Here is a 22,997-nt window from a genome sequence, read left to right as displayed (position 1 = left end):
CAGTGATGTGTTTGTATATTATCTCTGTAATGTGCGCTGTACGTGCCGCTATAAATAACAAATACTAAATCCAACTGTACTCTGCTCATTGTAACACTGCTACCTGCTGTACAGGACCTGACACCTGGCGGGACTCACCATGTCTCCTGTGGGAGGGCGCCGGCAAGTGCAATGACGCTGCCTACATCGGCAGACTGCACCCTTCAATAAAACACCCTGCTCACTGCAACTCGCTACACTGCGCCCTGTTACACTGCACTCTGCTACACTGCGCCCTGTTACACTGCACTCTGCTACACTGCGCCCTGTTACACTGCACTTTGCTACCCTGCGCCCTGTTACACTGCGCCCTGTTACACTGCACTCTGCTACACTGCGCCCTGTTACACTACACTCTGCTACCCTGCGCCCTGTTACACTGCACTCTGCTACACTGCGCCCCATTACACTGCACTCTGCTACATAGCGCTGTTACGCTGCACTCTACTACACTGCGCCCTGTTACACTGCACTCTGCTACCCTGCGCCATTACACTGCACTCTGCTACACTGAATCCTGTTACACTGCACTATGCTACACTGCGCCCTGTTATGTGCACTCTGCTACACTGCGTCCTGTTACGCTGCACTCTACTACACTGCGTCCTGTTATGCTGCACTCTGCTACACTGCGTCCTGTTACGCTGCACTCTGCTACACTGCGTCGTTACACTGCACTCTGCTACACTGCATCATTACGCTGCACTCTACTACCCTGCGCCCTGTTACGCTGCACTCTGCTACACTGCATCCTGTTACTCTGCTACACTGCGTCCTGTTATGCTGCACTCTGCTACACTGCGTCCTGTTACGCTGCACTCTGCTACACTGCATCGTTACGCTGCACTCTGCTACACTGCGTCCTGTTACACTGCACTCTGCTACACTGCGCCCTGTTACACTGCACTCTGCTACACTGCGCCCTAATATGCTGCACTCTGCTACACTGCGCCGTTACGCTGCACTCTGCTACACTGCGCCCTGTTACGCTGCACTCTGCTACACTGCGCCCTGTTACGCTGCACACTGCTACACTGCGCCCTAATATGCTGCACTCTGCTACACTGCGCCCTGTTACGCTGCACTCTGCTACACTGCGCCCTGTTACGCTGCACACTTCTACACTGCGCCGTTACGCTGCACTCTCCTGCACTGCGCCCTGTTACGCTGCACTCTGCTACACTGCACTCTGCTACCCTGCGCCCTGTTACACTGCACTCTGCTACACTGTTATACTGCACCTCACTGCAACCCAGATACACTGTAGCAATGCTTGCTACACTGCACTCTATGGGGGTCCTTTCTTGCTGCATCTCCCTAAGCTGCACCCTTCTCGTTGCACACTGCTCCGGGTACCATGCTACACACAGTAGTTATTCTGCAATGCGCTCCCTGCTACATTGCACTCTGCTTCCTGTTACGCTGCACTCTGCTACACTGCGTCCTGTTACGCTGCACTCTGCTACACTGCATCGTTACGCTGCACTCTGCTACCCTGCGCCCTGTTACGCTGCACTCTGCTACACTGCGCCCTGTTACACTGCACTCTGCTACACTGCGCCCTAATATGCTGCACTCTGCTACACTGCGCCGTTACGCTGCACTCTGCTACACTGCGCCCTGTTACGCTGCACTCTGCTACACTGCGCCCTGTTACGCTACACACTGCTACACTGCGCCCTAATATGCTGCACTCTGCTACACTGCGCCCTGTTACGCTGCACTCTGCTACACTGCGCCCTGTTACGCTGCACACTTCTACACTGCGCCGTTATGCTGCACTCTCCTGCACTGCGCCCTGTTACGCTGCACTCTGCTACCCTGCGCCCTGTTACACTGCACTCTGCTACACTGTTATACTGCACCTCACTGCAACCCAGATACACTGTAGCAATGCTTGCTACACTGCACTCTATGGTGGGCCTTACTTGCTGCATCTCCCTAAGCTGCACCCTTCTCGTTGCACACTGCTCCGGGTACCATGCTACACACAGTAGTTATTCTGCAATGCGCTCCCTGCTACATTGCACTCTGCTTCCTGCGACAGTGACCCAGGCTCCCTGCTTCACAGCGCCCTGCTCTGTGCTACACAGCACCCTGCTTCACAGCTCCCTGCTTCACAGCACCCTCCTCTGTGCTACACAGCACATTCTGCACAGCTGTCTGTTCCTTGATACACTGCACCCTGGTATACTGCAACCACCTCCTTTCTCTTTTGTTGTTAAAAGTTGATATTGGATGGTTTTGCCCTGGATATATTGAATATTAAATACATCAAGGCTCAGTGAGAATTAGACTAATTATATCCTGCCATTACTTTCTTACAAAGCGTGTCTGAGTGTGCTGGTTACAGAACCACGGAAAGCAACCCTGGGGACAGAATAACAGGATAACAGAGGGGGGGCCAAGAACAGGGGGGCCTGAGACAGAAGGAGAGAGGATAGCATGGCGAAGGAATAATACAGGACGGGGTGCAGGATGTATAAGGAATAAGACAGGACGGGGTGCAGGGTGTATAAGGATTAAGACAGGATGGGGTGCAGGATGTATAAGGATTAAGACAGGACGGGGTGCAGGGTGTATAAGGAATAAGACAGGACGGGGTGCAGGGTGTATAAGGAATAAGACAGGACGGGGTGCAGGGTGTATAAGGAATAAGACAGGACGGGGTGCAGGGTGTATAAGGAATAAGACAGGACGAGGTGCAGGGTGTATAAGGAATAAGACAGGACGGGGCGCAGGGTGTATAAGGAATAAGACAAGACGGGGTGCAGGGTGTATTAGGATTAAGACAGGACGGGGCGCAGGGTGTATAAGGATTAAGACAGGACGGGGTGTATAAGGAATAAGACAGGACGAGGTGCAGGGTGTATAAGGAATAAGACAGGACGGGGTGCAGGGTGTATAAGGAATGAGACAGGACGGGGTGCAGGGTGTATAAGGGATAAGACAGGACGGGGCGCAGGGTGTATAAGGAATAAGACAGGACGGGGCACAGGGTGTATAAGGAATAAGACAGAACGGGGTGCAGAGTGTATAAGGAATAAGACAGGACGGGGCGCAGGGTGTATAAGGAATAAGACAGGACGGGTGCAGGGTGTATAAGGAATAAGACAGGACGGGTGCAGGGTGTATAAGGAATAAGACAGGACGGGGCGCACGGTGTATAATAAGACAGGACGGGATTCAGGGTGTATAAGGAATAAGATAGGACGGGGTGCAGGGTGTATAAGGAATAAGACAGGACGGGATTCAGGGTGTATAAGGAATAAGACAGGACGGGATTCAGGGTGTATAAGGATTAAGACAGGACGGGGTGCAGGGTGTATAAGGATTAAGACAGGACGGGGTGCAGGGTGTATAAGGAATAAGACAGGACGGGGTGCAGGGTGTATAAGGAATAAGACAGGACGGGGTGCAGGGTGTATAAGGAATAAGGCAGGACGGGGTGCAGGGTGTATAAGGAATAAGACAGGACGGGATTCAGGGTGTATAAGGAATAAGACAGGAGGGGATTCAGGGTGTGTAAGGAATAAGACAGGACGGGGTGCAGGGTGTATAAGGAATAAGACAGGACGGGATTCAGGGTGTATAAGGAATAAGACAGGACGGGATTCAGGGTGTGTAAGGAATAAGACAGGACGGGGTGCAGGGTGTATAAGGAATAAGACAGGACGGGGTGCAGGGTGTATAAGGAATAAGACAGGACGGGGTGCAGGGTGTATAAGGAATAAGACAGGACGGGGTGCAGGGTGTATAAGGAATAAGACAGGACGGGGTGCGGGGTGTATAAGGAATAAGACAGGACGGGGCGCAGGGTGTATAAGGAATAAGACAGGACGGGGTGCAGGGTGTATAAGGAATAAGACAGGACGGGGTGCAGGGTGTATAAGGAATAAGACAGGACGGGGTGCAGGGTGTATAAGGAATAAGACAGGACTGGGCGCAGGGTGTATTAGGAAATAGATAATACTTGCCTGGCACCGGGTGGGTTAAAGTCTCCTCGCAGGGCATATCTTGGGAACTGCAGCACTTTTCAGAACATTTATAACAGCCAGATAGCAGCGCCTCCCCCGTCCTGGCATCAGGGCCCTCGCCACCGGAGATATATCATTCAATGGTCATAAACAACGCAGACCAATACAAGGAGAAATGATTTTTTGCTTACGTTTTCACCGGGAGTATTTATTACCCGGCGCCGGGATCAGATTGTCCTTATAACAGACACAATATACCACTCCTGAAACATATCACATGAAGATGAGGGATGTTTAATGGATTGATCGAGCAGCCGGGGTTTTATTAAGAACTATTTCTATTCTGCACAAAGCTGGGATCTTCCCTCCAAGAAGCGTTACAGCAGGAGCCTCCCACTCAGCCCTCAGGGGCCACCAACAGGACAGGTTTGCAGGATGTCTCTGCTTCAGCACAGGTGGCTCAACCCGTTCTTTAGTCTTTGACAGACTCACCTGTGCTGAAGCAGGGATATCCTGAAAACCTGGCCTGTTGGTGACACTTGAGGACTAGATTTGGTCACCAAGTAATTACTATTATTATTGAAGTATTTAAACTTTATACTTATTACCATATATGTTTTGTCAATTTGATGTAGCATTGGGCACCTCTGTCTTTTGTTGTCTAGATTTGGTCACCCCTGCATTAGAGGGTGAAAAAGGGTGGACGGGGCAATGGTGCTGCTAAGTTTAACCCCTTGAGTGCCAGGTGGCTTGCGTTATCACCTCCCCCCCATCAGTTGGGGTTCATGTTAGGTTCATTTGTGTCAATGTTTTGGGGTCCCCTCTGCTGAGCTTGCACCCCTGAATGTTTGGGAAGGGGGTGTAAGGGTATTTAGAGGAGGTACTGTTTGGCGCACTGTTATAATTGGGTGTATCGCAGTTTCCAGGCTCCATCCTCTGGCAGCGACGAGGTTAATTAAGGAGGGTTTAAGTTTCCAGAATAAGTAGTAATATAAGTTTATAGGGGGTCCATGTTAAAATGGATGAGAAGTAAAGAGTGGCACACTGTGCTCATTTGCATGTCATTACCCAGAATCCCTGGCTGCAGTGGAAACGCTGTAAGCTGAGAGATAATGGGGAAAGACAGGGTTGCAGACCTGTGTGAGACACGCAAATGCACCACGAGTGGTATTTCTATCTACTGTACACAGAACAGAACGTGCTTTAAGTGTGTATAATGTATGCAACGTCAGACAGTATGTTTCTAACAAGTCTCCTTTCTATTCTCCCTTCCCATCCTTCTTTCTTGTTGCCATCAACTTGTCTCTTCATCAATCTTTACCTGTTCCTCTTCTGTGTCCCACACACGCATTATACCACATTCTCTCTTCCATGTCCCACACACGCATTATACCACATTCTCTCTTCCATGTCCCCCACACGCATTATACCACATTCTCTCTTCCGTGTCCCACACACACATTATACCACGTTCTCTCTTCCATGTCCCACACACGCATTATACCACATTCTCTCTTCCATGTCCCACACACGCATTATACCACATTCTCTCTTCCATGTCCCCCACACGCATTATACCACATTCTCTCTTCCGTGTCCCACACACGCATTATACCACCTTCTCTCTTCCGTGTCCCACACACACATTATACCACGTTCTCTCTTCCGTGTCCCACACATGCATTATACCACATTCTCTCTTCCATGTCCCCCACACGCATTATACCACATTCTCTCTTCCGTGTCCCACACACACATTATACCACGTTCTCTCTTCCATGTCCCACACACGCATTATACCACCTTCTCTCTTCCATGTCCCACACACGCATTATACCACATTCTCTCTTCCATGTCCCACACACGCATTATACCACATTCTCTCTTCCATGTCCCCCACACGCATTATACCACCTTCTCTCTTCCATGTCCCACACACACATTATACCACCTTCTCTCTTCCATGTCCCACACACACATTATACCACCTTCTCTCTTCCATGTCCCACACACACATTATACCACCTTCTCTCTTCCATGTCCCACACACACATTATACCACATTCTCTCTTCCATGTCCCACACACGCATTATACCACATTCTCTCTTCCATGTCCCCCACACGCATTATACCACCTTCTCTCTTCCATGTCCCACACACACATTATACCACCTTCTCTCTTCCATGTCCCACACACACATTATACCACATTCTCTCTTCCATGTCCCACACACGCATTATACCACCTTCTCTCTTCCATGTCCCACACACACATTATACCACCTTCTCTCTTCCATGTCCCACACACACATTATACCACATTCTCTCTTCCGTGTCCCACACACGCATTATACCACATTCTCTCTTCCGTGTCCCTCACACACACATTATACCACATTCTCTCTTCTTCCGTGTCCCTCACACACACATTATACCACATTCTCTCTTCTTCCATCCCCCCACTTCCTTTACTTGCCCTCTCCTCCTCCTCTTGCCTCTTACTCCCTTCCATCCCTCTTGCATTCTTTTCTGCCCTCTATCTACACCTCCTCTCCCCCCCCCCCCCTTTGCGCTCCCCCTTGTCTACTCTCTTTCACTCCCCTTCTCTTTCTTTCCATCTTGCTCTCTCTTATCTTGCTGCCCAGTCTTCGTTGTTCACTGTATGGAGTTCATCCCTCCAGCTGACAATTACACCGTGACTCAAGGGGATAATGCCACTCTCAGGTAAGCTGTAGCCACCCCCCTGCCCTGGCACTGCCGACGCCACCCCGGGCAGATATACACAGAGCAGCATACGAGTGCAGAATGTCACAGACTCACAGGGTTTAACGCAGCAAAACATGTGAAATAGATTTTTTTTTTAAATACACCAGTTCTGTAGTATTAGATAATACTTACTGCATTTTTTAAAATTATTATTCAACTCTTAATGCCGTTTTTAAAATCTGTTTTATAGCATCCTCCAATTCCTGTAGCAGATTTATCCCACTTCCCTGCAGTGCAATATATTTGCTACACTTTCCTGTTTGTGAGAATTTGTTGCCAATGTTCCCTGCAGTTTGAGCTGTAAACTGTAACAATAGATAATGTTACCTTGGTAATATAAGGATACATTATGGCTGCTGAGTTACACTGACTGAAGGATGGATTGAAACTGCAAGGCGGCCATTATGTTAGCCACACATCAGGATGAGATTACTAATAGGAGCACCAAACGATTGCCAGCTTAGGTAAAAATGTAGAATGATATATTGTCACACGGTTTACACACACAGATAAGAAAAAACAAACGGCAAGTAACGGGGAATGTAGTATTGCGGCTTTAACTCCGTGTACACTCACATCCTGCTGCATATGTCAAAACAGCCTCCACATTTTGGTCTTGTTTTATTTGACACAAAACAATACAATGCTAATACGCCCCCCGTAACCAGCTGCACGGGCACAATCGTCTCCTATAAATGAATGCGCTCGGCGTCAGCACAAAGAACACTGTGCCGCGTCACACGCCCATTGTTTGCAGTGTAGTCAGGGATGGTGATGGCACATCTGAGCTGGCAGCTCTCCGTGCCCGCGTGAAAGAGACGCAGAATCTGCTGCATCCCGGGGTGATCTATACGGCAAGTAACTCGCCCCCGACTCCTGCTGCGGACGCTCGCCGGGGAGTAACGGGGTGCACATCACATGGGGGGGATTCGCCGAGATCCGCGGGCGCAGAAGCATCGCACCGCGATCCCTCTGTACCTGCCGTGTCAGAAAGTGGGAGCGGTGGGTGATCGCCCGTATCGGGGCTTGATGCAGGGGTGGGGCAACTTCAGTTCCCAAGGGCCACCAACAGGTCAGGTTTTAAGGATATTGTGGCTTCAGTCTTTGACTGAGCCACTGATTGAGCCACCTGTGCTGAAGCAGGGATATCCCTAATACCTGGCCCGTTGGTGGCCCTTGAGGACTTAGGTTGGCCACCCCTTGCCCTAGAGGCCCAGAGAAGGTCGTGTCGACACTAAAAGCCGCTTTATCCGCTGCGGAAACTAATCCGGGGCCGATTCAATACACCTTGCCGTAGCCATTATGAGAAGTGGCCCCAGCTGGCTAAAAATAGCCGAGGCTCGGCCCGCTGGGACGGCACAAAGCGGCAGGCTGCGGGGAGCGAGGCTCGGCGCGGCGAGCCAGAGAAAAGGGGAACAGTGGCCGTCGGCGGAGGCCAGCAGTGCTATTGTGAGGCTGCGCTGCAGCGGCGGAGGCTGAACAGATGGGAAAGCAGCAGAGACCGGGGAATGAAAGGGCGGACACAGGCATCCGGAAATCCCTGCGCAGGTCGGGGGTGGACTGTAACCCATTCAGTGCCGGAGACGCTGAAGGGGATGAGGACGCTGCCCGGCAACAAGATGAAAGTGTCCGGCTGCACACCATTAATGTACGTTACGCGGTGTCGTACGTGGAGGGGTTGGATGTGTAACCGTGTGCTCGGCACTAGGCAGGAGAGACGCAGGAACGCCGGGAGCCGGTGATGCGTTGTATTTATAAAATGCGTTACCAGGAAGTAATACAATGAGAGTTACGTCTCGTTTTCAGGTATGTCCTGGGCACCGATTATAACAATACATGGTTACATTACATGACCAGAGCTTATACAGTCACTTCTCAGCCATTTTATGGACAGATAGAGTTGGAAAGTTGGTTACAGGGGATTAAAGGGCTGGTGAGTTTCAGATTAAAATAGAGAAGCTTTAACATCCTCAAACATCAGCGAAGGGCAGCAAACGGCTCACACCCTTTAGCTGCGCCAAAGGCTGTCCGCCCTGGGGCGACGCAGATGTACACTGAAGGGGTTCAGATTGAATGCAGCTGTGAATTCAAGTTCTTTGTCCTCTTGGCTCATTAACATTACAGTGGGCGGGGTTGATGTTCCACAAAGTACAAGCAAATGTTAACCCTTAGCACGCTGGTCCTGTGCAGAAGAGGGGAGCAGCTCTTGGGGAACCCCATCAGGCGCCTGCCTTTGAGGCGATGCAGATGTACACTGGAGGGGTTAAGATACGATGCAGCTGTGAATTCAAAGGGGCACACGATAGGAGGACCTGCTCAGCATTGAAAGGGTTAAATAAAGTGTCAGCTGCCGATCTTAGTGCATCGCCCCTACGCATCCCCAATACGCTGCTGTCCCACACAAATACCACCCCGAGAAAGATAGAATGAGCAGGGTTAAATATTTCCTAATATATCACAGGGGAGCGATCGTGTACGTCCCATTTACTAAGCAGCACGAGGACACGTCTAGCACGGGGCGGCCCCTCATCCACTGTAAAGGCCTTTGCGGGATAATGCACCTGATACAGTGTTATCTGCCATCGCCATGAATCTCCCCCACGGCCCCTTACTCAGTATGTGGTGAGGCCCCTTCCCCACGGCCCCTTACTCAGTATGTGCTGAGGCCCCTTCCCCACGGCCCCTTACTCAGTATGTGGTGAATCCCCTTCCCCACGGCCCCTTACTCAGTATGTGGTGAGGCCCCTTCCTCACGGCCCTTTACTCAGTATGTGGTGAGGCCCCTTCCCCACGCCCCCTCATTCAGTATGTGGTGAAGCCCCTTCCCCACGGCCCCTTACTCAGTATGTGGTGAAGCCCCTTCCCCACGGCCCCTTACTCAGTATGTGGTGAGGCCCCTTACTCAGTATGTGGTGAGGCCCCTTCCTCACGGCCCTTTACTCAGTATGGGGTGAGGTTACTTCCCCACGGCCCCTTACTCAGTATGTGGTGAGGCCCCTTCCCCACGGCCCCTTACTCAGTATGTGGTGAGGCCCCTTCCCCACGGCCCCTCGGAGCACAGTGAGAGACGGCTCGGATCACAGTGAGAGGCCTCGGAGCACAGTGAGAGAGAGGGCTCGGATCACAGTGAGAGAGGCCTCGGAGCACAGTGAGAGAGAGGGCTCGGAGCACAGTGAGAGACGGCTCAGAGCACAGTGAGAGAGGGCTCGGAGCACAGTGAGAGAGGGCTCGGAGCACAGTGAGAGAGGGCTCGGAGCACAGTGAGAGACTGCTCGGATCACAGTGAGAGAGGGCTCGGAGCACAGTGAGAGAGGGCTCGGAGCACAGTGAGAGAGGGCTCGGAGCACAGTGAGAGAGGGCTCGGAGCACAGTGAGAGAGGGCTCGGAGCACAGTGAGAGACTGCTCGGATCACAGTGAGAGACTGCTCGGATCACAGTGAGAGAAAGGGCTCGGAGCACAGTGAGAGAGAGGGCTAGGAGCACAGTGAGAGACTGCTCGGAGCACAGTGAGAGAGAGGGCTAGGAGCACAGTGAGAGAGGGCTCGGAGCACAGTGAGAGAGGGCTCGGAGCACAGTGAGAGAGGGCTCGGAGCACAGTGAGAGACTGCTCGGAGCACAGTGAGAGACTGCTCGGAGCACAGTGAGAGACTGCTCGGAGTACAGTGAGACGGCTCGGAGCACAGTGAGAGAGAGGGCTCGGATCACAGTGAGAGAGGCCTCGGAGCACAATGAGAGAGAGGGCTCGGATCACAGTGAGAGAGAGGGCTCGGATCACAGTGAGAGAGGCCTCGGAGCACAGTGAGAGATGGCTCGGATCACAGTGAGAGAGGCCTCGGAGCACAGTGAGAGACGGCTCGGAGGCCTCGGATCACAGTGAGAGAGGCCTCGGAGCACAGTGAGAGAGCGCGGAGCATAGAGAGAGACAGCTCGGAGCACAGTGAGACGGCTCGGAGCACAGTGAGAGACGGCTCGGAGCACAGTGAGAGACTGCTCGGAGCACAGTGAGAGACTGCTCGGAGCACAGTGAGAGGCCTCGGAGCACAGTGAGAGAGGGCTCGGAGCACAGTGAGAGAGGGCTCGAAGCACAGTGAGAGAGAGGGCTCGGAGCACAGTGAGAGAGAGGGCTCGGATCACAGTGAGAGAGAGGGCTCGGATCACAGTGAGAGAGAGGGCTCGGATCACAGTGAGAGACGGCTCGGATCACAGTGAGAGAGAGGGCTCGGAGCACAGTGAGAGAGAGGGCTCGGAGCACAGTGAGAGAGAGGGCTCGGATCACAGTGAGAGACGGCTCGGATCACAGTGAGAGAGAGGGCTCGGAGCATAGAGAGAGACAGCGATGTGTGTCACTGTGAAGCAGAATGAGACATTAGGGGACTGATTTAAAGATAGCTGTGTGTGCCACATGCACAGCTGCACAGTGAGAGATAGCTGTGGCTGTCACTGCAGGAGACAGATGTGTGATGGATGGAGATATATCTGCTCAGTGAGACAGAGGTAACGATAGATAACCCAACCCCTTAAGGTTCTTTGTATCTCAGCTGGTTGGGTGACAGCCATTTCTACATCTGTGACATGTCACGCACAGACACGTCCCGAGCCCCACATCCCCGGCTGTCCCCCCGGAGCGAGACGCCGTGAAGATACGGACCCTTCCTCTATAATATCTCCGCCTGCAATCCCACCGCAAACAGACTAACTCAATGATTCCGCCGCTGTGTGTCCGACACATGTCAGGCGAGCGGGGGGGGCACCGGGAGAGAGGGGGGGGGCGCCGGGAGAGGGGGGGGGCGCCGGGAGAGAGGGGGGGGCGCCGGGAGAGGGGGGGGGGCGCCGGGAGAGAGGGGGGGGGCGCCGGGAGAGAGGAGGGGGGGCGCCGAGAGAGAGGGGGGGGCGCCGGGAGAGAGGGAGGGGGGCGCCGGGAGAGAGGGGGGGGGCACCGGGAGAGAGGGGGGGGGCGCCGGGAGAGAGGGGGGGGCGCCGGGAGAGGGGGGGGGCGCCGGGAGAGAGAGGGGGGGTGCCGGGAGAGAGGGGGGGGTGCCGGGAGAGAGGGGGGGTGCCGGGAGAGAGGGGACGCCGGCGCACATTCCCACGGGGACAGATCAGCGCGACGGCTACGCACCCCTTCACTGCCGAAGGGCAGCTGTGACAAAGGGGAGATTAACCCCCTTCCTGCCCTGCCGGGCCCGGCACTGCTCTGCGGGGTGTAAGCGGGCTCTTTGCAGGGAACCAAGCGCTGATACTAATCATGGCGGCGTCTCGCAGCGGCCATCTTGTGTGACAGGCCTCAGCAGGTGTCGGCGATGGGGAGCAGGCGCCAGGAGAAGTTACCCGCCGGTGTCACGGAAATCAGCGTCGTTCTGCGGGCAGGGCTGAGGCAGGATGAGCATAGGGACGGTGACACCGCGTGTCACCCCCCCCCGGATACGCGCAGCGATATCGGTCAGACGGGTCGGGGATACCATGCGTCGCTGCGTCCACTGGAAGCGGAGGGGTTAACGGAGCAGATACTCCCCCGCGGGGGTCTCAGGGGAGCCCCTCGGACGGGGGCGCCGGCGGCAGCTCCGCAGGTTTCAGTGTCCTGGTCACGCGGGCCAGTAGGGAGCCGCAAGGCATGATGTCACGGCTTCCTACTGGCCCGCGCAACACTTTAGCGGCCATTTTGATAGCCCAGTCGGAGCTGCTGCTGACATCCTCTATGGAGTTAAGTATCTCGGGGAGTGAGCGGTCCCCGGAGATTAAAGTAACACGTTCAGCTCCGGAGACACCCCGCTTCCACCCTACAACTCTCCAAATTGCTGCTTTAATACAGAGGTAGGCACATATACAGAAGTAGTTCTCGTGCATGAAAACATCCCACATAGGATTTCATGCACATACTGTCATGTAGCTGCACATTGTGCATTACACAGGTACACGTGGCTGTATGTGGCTCTTAAAGGTGCAGTCTGGCCTGTTATTGGGCGCTGGCACGTTTCGGTGGACACAATATGGCCTCCGGGGTCAGCCTGGCTCTGGCAGCCAATAGTAAGCTGTGATGTCATCAGGAGATGGTGTCCCTTTCTATTGGCGACCCCGCGGCCATGTTTGCGGTATATGAAATGATACATACGTGTAAATATACACTATTTTTACGCTGCGCTAGTCATATTTGTCTCAATGTATACACCGTGGGGGTTATTCTCTAACTGTGGGGGTTATTCATTGAACTGCGATGGTGCCGATCTGGGCACTACTGTACTGAATCTTCCATTAAAGTCCATAAGAGTTTCTGTGCACTTGTGCCCTGCTTGGCACTATCACAGTTTAAGAGATAGCCGTGCATGTCACTGAGAAGCGGGAGCGAAGCAGGGCACGTGTCTTTGCAATGCGGGAGCATGGTAACGAGAGAGCTACTACACAGGTCACTGTCCTTAATACAGAGCCACCCAGATACACATTTATCCTAACATTAATACTGCACAGCAGGGGGGCTCAACTCCAGTCCTCAAGACACACCAACAGGTCAGGTTTTCAGGATATTACAGCTTCAGCACAGGTGGCTCAATTAAGTGGCTCAGTCAAAGACTGAGCCACCTGTGCTGAAGCAGTCTTTGACTGAGCCACCTGTGCTGACGCAGGGATATCCTGAAAGCCTGACCTGTTGGCGGGTCTTGAGGACTGGAGTTGCGATCCTCTGCTGTACCGGAAAACATGGTTTGTACCTTTATTCTGATGGACTAACCGTGTTATTAACGTACTGTGCAGGAGACGGGTTCCTCTGAGAACAGGTAGCTACATGTTCCTCTTAATGCAGGTGCATAATGATACAGGCGCCTCTTAATGCAGGTGCACAATGATACAGGTGCCTCTTAATGCAGGTGCACAATGATACAGGTGCCTCTTAATGCAGGTGCACAATGATACAGGCGCCTCTTAATGCAGGTGCACAATGATACAGGTGCCTCTTAATGCAGGTGCACAATGATACAGGTGCCTCTTAATGCAGGTGCACAATGATACAGGTGCCTCTTAATGCAGGTGCACAATGATACAGGTGCCTCTTAATGCAGGTGCACAATGATACAGGTGCCTCTTAATGCAGGTGCACAATGATACAGGCGCCTCTTAATGCAGGTGCACAATGATACAGGCGCCTCTTAATGCAGGTGCACAATGATACAGGCGCCTCTTAATGCAGGTGCACAATGATACAGGCGCCTCTTAATGCAGGTGCACAATGATACAGGCGCCTCTTAATGCAGGTGCACAATGATACAGGTGCCTCTTAATGCAGGTGCAGAATGATACAGGCGCCTCTTAATGCAGGTGCAGAATGATACAGGCGCCTCTTAATGCAGGTGCACAATGATACAGGCGCCTCTTAATGCAGGTGCACAATGATACAGGCGCCTCTTAATGCAGGTGCACAATGATACAGGCGCCTCTTAATGCAGGTGCACAATGATACAGGCGCCTCTTAATGCAGGTGCACAATGATACAGGCGCCTCTTAATGCAGGTGCACAATGATACAGGCGCCTCTTAATGCAGGTGCACAATGATACAGGTGCCTCTTAATGCAGGTGCACAATGATACAGGTGCCTCTTAATGCAGGTGCACAATGATACAGGCGCCTCTTAATGCAGGTGCTCAATGATACAGGTGCCTCTTAATGCAGGTGCACAATGATACAGGTGCCTCTTAATGCAGGTGCACAATGATACAGGTGCCTCTTAATGCAGGTGCACAATGATACAGGTGCCTCTTAATGCAGGTGCACAATGATACAGGTGCCTCTTAATGCAGGTGCACAATGATACAGGTGCCTCTTAATGCAGGTGCACAATGATACAGGTGCCTCTTAATGCAGGTGCACAATGATACAGGTGCCTCTTAATGCAGGTGCACAATGATACAGGCGCCTCTTAATGCAGGTGCACAATGATACAGGTGCCTCTTAATGCAGGTGCACAATGATACAGGTGCCTCTTAATGCAGGTGCAGAATGATACAGGTGCCTCTTAATGCTGGTGCAGAATGATACAGGCGCTTCTTAATGCAGGTGCACAATGATACAGGTGCCTCTTAATGCAGGTGCACAATGATACAGGCGCCTCTTAATGCAGGTGCACAATGATACAGGCGCCTCTTAATGCAGGTGCACAATGATACAGGCGCCTCTTAATGCAGGTGCACAATGATACAGGCGCCTCTTAATGCAGGTGCACAATGATACAGGCGCCTCTTAATGCAGGTGCACAATGATACAGATGCCTCTTAATGCAGGTGCACAATGATACAGGTGCCTCTTAATGCAGGTGCACAATGATACAGGCCCCTCTTAATGCAGGTGCACAATGATACAGGCGCCTCTTAATGCAGGTGCATAATGATACAGGCGCCTCTTAATGCAGGTGCACAATGATACAGGCGCCTCTTAATGCAGGTGCATAATGATACAGGCGCCTCTTAATGCAGGTGCACAATGATACAGATGCCTCTTAATGCAGGTGCACAATGATACAGGTGCCTCTTAATGCAGGTGCACAATGATACAGGCCCCTCTTAATGCAGGTGCACAATGATACAGATGCCTCTTAATGCAGGTGCACAATGATACAGGTGCCTCTTAATGCAGGTGCACAATGATACAGGCCCCTCTTAATGCAGGTGCATAATGATACAGGCGCCTCTTAATGCAGGTGCATAATGATACAGGCGCCTCTTAATGCAGGTGCACAATGATACAGGCGCCTCTTAATGCAGGTGCATAATGATACAGGCGCCTCTTAATGCAGGTGCACAATGATACAGGCGCCTCTTAATGCAGGTGCACAATGATACAGGCGCCTCTTAATGCAGGTGCACAATGATACAGGCGCCTCTTAATGCAGGTGCACAATGATACAGGCGCCTCTTAATGCAGGTGCACAATGATACAGGCGCCTCTTAATGCAGGTGCACAATGATACAGGTGCCTCTTAATGCAGGTGCACAATGATACAGGTGCCTCTTAATGCAGGTGCACAATGATACAGGTGCCTCTTAATGCAGGTGCACAATGATACAGGCGCCTCTTAATGCAGGTGCACAATGATACAGGCGCCTCTTAATGCAGGTGCAGAATGATACAGGCGCCTCTTAATGCAGGTGCAGAATGATACAGGCGCCTCTTAATGCAGGTGCACAATGAAACAGGCGCCTCTTAATGCAGGTGCACAATGATACAGGCGCCTCTTAATGCAGGTGCACAATGATACAGGCGCCTCTTAATGCAGGTGCACAATGATACAGGCGCCTCTTAATGCAGGTGCACAATGATACAGGCGCCTCTTAATGCAGGTGCACAATGATACAGGCGCCTCTTAATGCAGGTGCACAATGATACAGGCGCCTCTTAATGCAGGTGCACAATGATACAGGCGCCTCTTAATGCAGGTGCACAATGATACAGGCGCCTCTTAATGCAGGTGCACAATGATACAGGTGCCTCTTAATGCAGGTGCACAATGATACAGGCGCCTCTTAATGCAGGTGCACAATGATACAGGTGCCTCTTAATGCAGGTGCACAATGATACAGGTGCCTCTTAATGCAGGTGCACAATGATACAGGTGCCTCTTAATGCAGGTGCACAATGATACAGGCGCCTCTTAATGCAGGTGCACAATGATGCAGATGCCTCTTAATAAAGAGCCGTGCAGATAATTCTAGATAATTCTAGGCGCAGTTGTGCGCTGTAGCAGATGAAGGAGTCGCTCAGTTTTTAAGGCACGGTCCTCGGGTATGGGAGGCCCATGCGATGTGTGGGTGACCTTGCACCAGCGCTCTGTGACCTTGGGCAGGTTACCTTATCTCACTGGCTCAGGTGCCAAACACGAGATTGTGCAGGGTGACATTGCGACTGTAATTGCAATATGTTCACAGCTACATAGGAATTTAAGCTCTTTGGAGAAGGGATTCCACGTATCCCTCTCAGCTGGAACAGAAACAGGCAGGGACACATTGCTCAGATACACGGACAGGTTAGTACTCAGACATATGACCGTGTTTAAATATACTGCACATATTACATGGCTTGCTGCCGGCAGGAGGGGGGATCAGTTAATACACAGAGAAGTGAGGTCTTCACATGAAAGAGACGAGATGGTTCAGGGTCTCTCACATTACAGGGTTGGGAGTTTTATTGATGAGGAGGAGCGAGTTTGGAGAGGGAACGGAGGATAGAGAGCAGAGAGATTTCATTCCCATTGAAGATTTTTCACAGGTTGTGATACCTTTCAGTAGACTAACATTGATATATAAAATGAGTATGCAAAGCGTCTTCATATGTAACGGACACGATCGTTTCATCAATGAAGAACTCTTCTGTTCGTCCGCTAACATTTACCACAATGCGAATTTACAGTGAATCTGCTTCTCTCCGGCACCAACACTGCGGCTGAACTTCCAGTGTAACTACGTATATATTGCAGGGACTCCCCTACACGCTCTGCGGATCTAAATAACATAGGTGCCCTGTCCGCATAGAACAGCTGTGACACAGTGACGCTCACCCAGAGAGTGGATAAGTGCTGTGTAGCTTTATTTGGGATGGGAAGGGCTAGCCCAGGGGGGCTCAACTCCTGTCCTCAAGGGCCACCAACAGGTCAGGTTTTCAGGATATCCCTGCTTCAGCACAGGTGACTCAATCAGTGGCTCAGTCTTTGAAATAGAGGGTTTGTCCGAATTATATGTGGGTGATGGGAGCCTTGCAGGTGCTTGTGCTATATGGCCTTGTTGAAATGAAGATAGGACATCGCAGTACTATAGCTCTATATTTCAGGGGTGCTCAACTTCTGTCCTCAAGCCACCCTCCCCAACAGGTCAGGTTTTCACGATATCCTAGCTTCAGCACAGGTGGCTCAATCAAAGACAGAGTCAAAGACTGAGCCTCTGAGCGTGTATTACCCGCGAGCAGAGAGAAGTCATACCCTGAGCGTGTATTACCCGTGAACAGAGAGAAGTCACACTCTGAGCGTGTATTACCTGCGAGCAGAGAGAAGTCATACTCTGAGCGTGTATTACCCACGAGCAGAGAGTAGTCATACTCTGAGCGTGTATTACCCGTGAGCAGAGAGAAGTCACACTCTGAGCGTGTATTACCCGCGAGCAGAGAGAAGTCACACTCTGAGCGTGTATTACCCGCGAGCAGAGAGAAGTCATACTCTGAGCGTGTATTACCCGCGAGCAGAGAGAAGTCACACTCTGAGCGTGTATTACCCGTGAGCAGAGAGAAGTCATACTCTGAGCGTGTATTACCCGCGAGCAGAGAGAAGTCATACTCTGAGCGTGTATTACCCGCGAGCAGAGAGATGTTACACTCTGAGCGTGTATTACCCGCGAGCAGAGAGAGGTCATACTCTGAGCTGAGCGTGTATTACCCGCGAGCAGAGAGAAGTCACACTCTGAGCGTGTATTACCCGCGAGCAGAGAGAAGTCATACTCTGAGCGTGTATTACCCGCGAGCAGAGAGAAGTCACACTCTGAGCGTGTATTACCCGCGAGCAGAGAGAAGTCATACTCTGAGCGTGTATTACCCGCGAGCAGAGAGAAGTCACACTCTGAGCGTGTATTACCCGCGAGCAGAGAGAAGTCATACTCTGAGCGTGTATTACCCGCGAGCAGAGAGAAGTCACACTCTGAGCGTGTATTACCCGGGAGCAGAGAGAAGTCATACTCTGAGCGTGTATTACCCGCGAGCAGAGAGAAGTCACACTCTGAGCGTGTATTACCCGCGAGCAGAGAGAAGTCATACTCTGAGCGTGTATTACCCGCGAGCAGAGAGAAGTCATACTCTGAGCGTGTATTACCCGCGAGCAGAGAGAAGTCACACTCTGAGCGTGTATTACCCGCGAGCAGAGAGAAGTCACACTCTGAGCGTGTATTACCCGCGAGCAGAGAGAAGTCATACTCTGAGCTGAGCGTGTATTACCCCTGTGTAGCTTTATTTGGGATGGGAAGGGCTAGCCCAGGGGGGCTCAACTCCTGTCCTCAAGGGCCACCAACAGGTCAGGTTTTCAGGATATCCCTGCTTCAGCACAGGTGACTCAATCAGTGGCTCAGTCTTTGAAATAGAGGGTTTGTCCGAATTATATGTGGGTGATGGGAGCCTTGCAGGTGCTTGTGCTATATGGCCTTGTTGAAATGAAGATAGGACATCGCAGTACTATAGCTCTATATTTCAGGGGTGCTCAACTTCTGTCCTCAAGCCACCCTCCCCAACAGGTCAGGTTTTCACGATATCCTAGCTTCAGCACAGGTGGCTCAATCAAAGACAGAGTCAAAGACTGAGCCTCTGAGCGTGTATTACCCGCGAGCAGAGAGAAGTCATACCCTGAGCGTGTATTACCCGTGAACAGAGAGAAGTCACACTCTGAGCGTGTATTACCTGCGAGCAGAGAGAAGTCATACTCTGAGCGTGTATTACCCACGAGCAGAGAGTAGTCATACTCTGAGCGTGTATTACCCGTGAGCAGAGAGAAGTCACACTCTGAGCGTGTATTACCCGCGAGCAGAGAGAAGTCATACTCTGAGCGTGTATTACCCGCGAGCAGAGAGAAGTCACACTCTGAGCGTGTATTACCCGCGAGCAGAGAGAAGTCATACTCTGAGCGTGTATTACCCGCGAGCAGAGAGAAGTCACACTCTGAGCGTGTATTACCCGTGAGCAGAGAGAAGTCACACTCTGAGCGTGTATTACCCGCGAGCAGAGAGAAGTCATACTCTGAGCTGAGCGTGTATTACCCGCGAGCAGAGAGAAGTCACACTCTGAGCGTGTATTACCCGCGAGCAGAGAGAAGTCATACTCTGAGCGTGTATTACCCGCGAGCAGAGAGAAGTCATACTCTGAGCGTGTATTACCCGCGAGCAGAGAGAAGTCACACTCTGTATGTGTATTACCCACGAGCAGAGAGAAGTCATACTCTGAGCGCGTATTACCTGCGAGCAGAGAGAAGCCATACTCTGAGCGTGTATTACCCGCGAGCAGAGAGAAGTCATACTCTGAGCGCGTATTACCCGTGAGCAGAGAGAAGTCACACTCTGAGCGTGTATTACTCGTGAGCAGAGAGAAGGCATACTCTGAGCGTGTATTACCCGTGTGCAGAGAGAAGTCATACTCTGAGCGTGTATTACCCGCGAGCAGAGAGAAGTCATACTCTGAGCGTGTATTACCCGCGAGCAGAGAGAAGTCATACTCTGTACATGTATTACACGTGAGCAGAGAGAAGTCACACTCTGAGTGTGTATTACCCGCGAGCAGAGAGAAGTCACACTCTGAGCGTGTATTACCCGTGAGCAGAGAGAAGTCATACTCTGAGCGTGTATTACTCGCGAGCAGAGAGAAGTCATACTCTGAGCGTGTATTACCCGCGAGCAGAGAGAAGTCATACTCTGAGCGTGTATTACCCGCGAGCAGAGAGAAGTCATACTCTGAGCGTGTATTACCCGCGAGCAGAGAGAAGTCACACTCTGAGTGTGTATTACCCGCGAGCAGAGAGAAGTCACACTCTGAGCGTGTATTACCCGTGAGCAGAGAGAAGTCATACTCTGAGCGTGTATTACTCGCGAGCAGAGAGAAGTTATACTCTGAGCGTGTATTACCCGCGAGCAGAGAGAAGTCATACTCTGAGCGTGTATTACCCGCGAGCAGAGAGAAGTCATACTCTGTATGTGTATTACCCGCGAGCAGAGAGAAGTCATACTCTGTATCTGTATTACCCGCGAGCAGAGAGGTCATACTCTGAGCGTGTATTACCCGCGAGCAGAGAGAAGTCATACTCTGAGTGTGTATTACCCGCGAGCAGAAAGAAGTCATACTCTGAGCGTGTATTACCCGCGAGCAGAGAGAAGTCACACTCTGTATGTGTATTACCCGCGAGCAGAGAGAAGTCATACTCTGAGCGTGTATTACCCACGAGCAGAGAGAAGTCACACTCTGAGCGTGTATTACCCGCGAGCAGAGAGAAGTCACACTCTGTATGTGTATTATCCGCGAGCAGAGAGAAGTCACACTCTGAGCGTGTATTACCCGCGAGCAGAGAGAAGTCACACTCTGTATGTGTATTATCCGCGAGCAGAGAGAAGTCATACTCTGAGCGTGTATTACCCGCGAGCAGAGAGAAGTCATACTCTGTATGTGTATTACCCGCGAGCAGAGAGAAGTCACACTCTGAGCGTGTATTACCCGCGAGCAGAGAGAAGTCATACTCTGAGCGTGTATTACCCGCGAGCAGAGAGAGGTCACACTCTGTATGTGTATTACCCGCGAGCAGAGAGAAGTCACACTCTGAGCGTGTATTACCCGCGAGCAGAGAGAAGTCACACTCTGAGCGTGTATTACCCGCGAGCAGAGAGAAGTCATACTCTGAGCGTGTATTACCCGCGAGCAGAGAGATGTCACACTCTGAGCGTGTATTACCCGTGAGCAGAGAGAAGTCATACTCTGAGCGTGTATAACCCGTGAGCAGAGAGAAGTCATACTCTGTATGTGTATTATCCGCGAGCAGAGAGATGTCACACTCTGAGCGTGTATTACTCGCGAGCAGAGAGAAGTCACACTCTGAGCGTGTATTACTCGCGAGCAGAGAGAAGTCACACTCTGAGCGTGTATTACCCGCGACAGAGAGAAGTCACACTCTGTATGTGTATTATCCGCGAGCAGAGAGATGTCACACTCTGAGCGTGTATTACTCGCGAGCAGAGAGAAGTCACACTCTGAGCGTGTATTACCCGCGAGCAGAGAGAAGTCATACTCTGAGCGTGTATTACCCGTGAGCAGAGAGAAGTCACACTCTGAGCGTGTATTACCCGCGAGCAGAGAGAAGTCATACTCTGTATGTGTATTACCCGCGAGCAGAGAGGTCATACTCTGAGCGTGTATTACCCGCGAGCAGAGAGAAGTCACACTCTGAGCGTGTATTACCCGGGAGCAGAGAGAAGTCATACTCTGAGCGTGTATTACCCGCGAGCAGAGAGAAGTCACACTCTGAGCGTGTATTACCCGCGAGCAGAGAGAAGTCATACTCTGAGCGTGTATTACCCGCGAGCAGAGAGAAGTCATACTCTGAGCGTGTATTACCCGCGAGCAGAGAGAAGTCACACTCTGAGCGTGTATTACCCGCGAGCAGAGAGAAGTCACACTCTGAGCGTGTATTACCCGCGAGCAGAGAGAAGTCATACTCTGAGCTGAGCGTGTATTACCCGCGAGCAGAGAGAAGTCATACTCTGAGTGTGTATTACCCGCGAGCAGAGAGAAGTCACACTCTGAGCGTGTATTACCCGCGAGCAGAGAGAAGTCATACTCTGAGCGTGTATTACCCGCGAGCAGAGAGAAGTCACACTCTGTATGTGTATTACCCACGAGCAGAGAGAAGTCATACTCTGAGCGCGTATTACCTGCGAGCAGAGAGAAGCCATACTCTGAGCGTGTATTACCCGCGAGCAGAGAGAAGTCATACTCTGAGCGCGTATTACCCGTGAGCAGAGAGAAGTCACACTCTGAGCGTGTATTACTCGTGAGCAGAGAGAAGGCATACTCTGAGCGTGTATTACCCGTGTGCAGAGAGAAGTCATACTCTGAGCGTGTATTACCCGCGAGCAGAGAGAAGTCATACTCTGAGCGTGTATTACCCGCGAGCAGAGAGAAGTCATACTCTGTACATGTATTACACGTGAGCAGAGAGAAGTCACACTCTGAGTGTGTATTACCCGCGAGCAGAGAGAAGTCACACTCTGAGCGTGTATTACCCGTGAGCAGAGAGAAGTCATACTCTGAGCGTGTATTACTCGCGAGCAGAGAGAAGTCATACTCTGAGCGTGTATTACCCGCGAGCAGAGAGAAGTCATACTCTGAGCGTGTATTACCCGCGAGCAGAGAGAAGTCATACTCTGAGCGTGTATTACCCGCGAGCAGAGAGAAGTCACACTCTGAGTGTGTATTACCCGCGAGCAGAGAGAAGTCACACTCTGAGCGTGTATTACCCGTGAGCAGAGAGAAGTCATACTCTGAGCGTGTATTACTCGCGAGCAGAGAGAAGTTATACTCTGAGCGTGTATTACCCGCGAGCAGAGAGAAGTCATACTCTGAGCGTGTATTACCCGCGAGCAGAGAGAAGTCATACTCTGTATGTGTATTACCCGCGAGCAGAGAGAAGTCATACTCTGTATCTGTATTACCCGCGAGCAGAGAGGTC

General features: G+C 51.7%; 1 protein-coding gene across 4 annotated transcripts in view; it reads left to right on the top strand.

Annotated features, from left to right (window-relative positions):
- The window catches only part of IGLON5 (IgLON family member 5), a 305,924-nt gene that overhangs the window by 179,805 nt on the left and 103,122 nt on the right, over nt 1-22,997 (top strand). For all 4 annotated transcript variants that reach the window (XM_075606322.1, XM_075606323.1, XM_075606325.1 and 1 more), the window contains exon 2: nt 6,663-6,741. In XM_075606322.1, coding sequence (XP_075462437.1) covers nt 6,663-6,741 — 79 coding nt within the window. The remainder of the gene's footprint in view (nt 1-6,662; nt 6,742-22,997) is intronic.

This window comes from Ascaphus truei, chromosome 6 (assembly GCF_040206685.1).
Source record: "Ascaphus truei isolate aAscTru1 chromosome 6, aAscTru1.hap1, whole genome shotgun sequence".
NCBI classification, from domain to species: Eukaryota; Metazoa; Chordata; class Amphibia; order Anura; family Ascaphidae; genus Ascaphus; species Ascaphus truei.
Note: the sequence above shows the minus strand (reverse complement) of the source record. Positions and strands in the feature narration are given on the sequence as shown.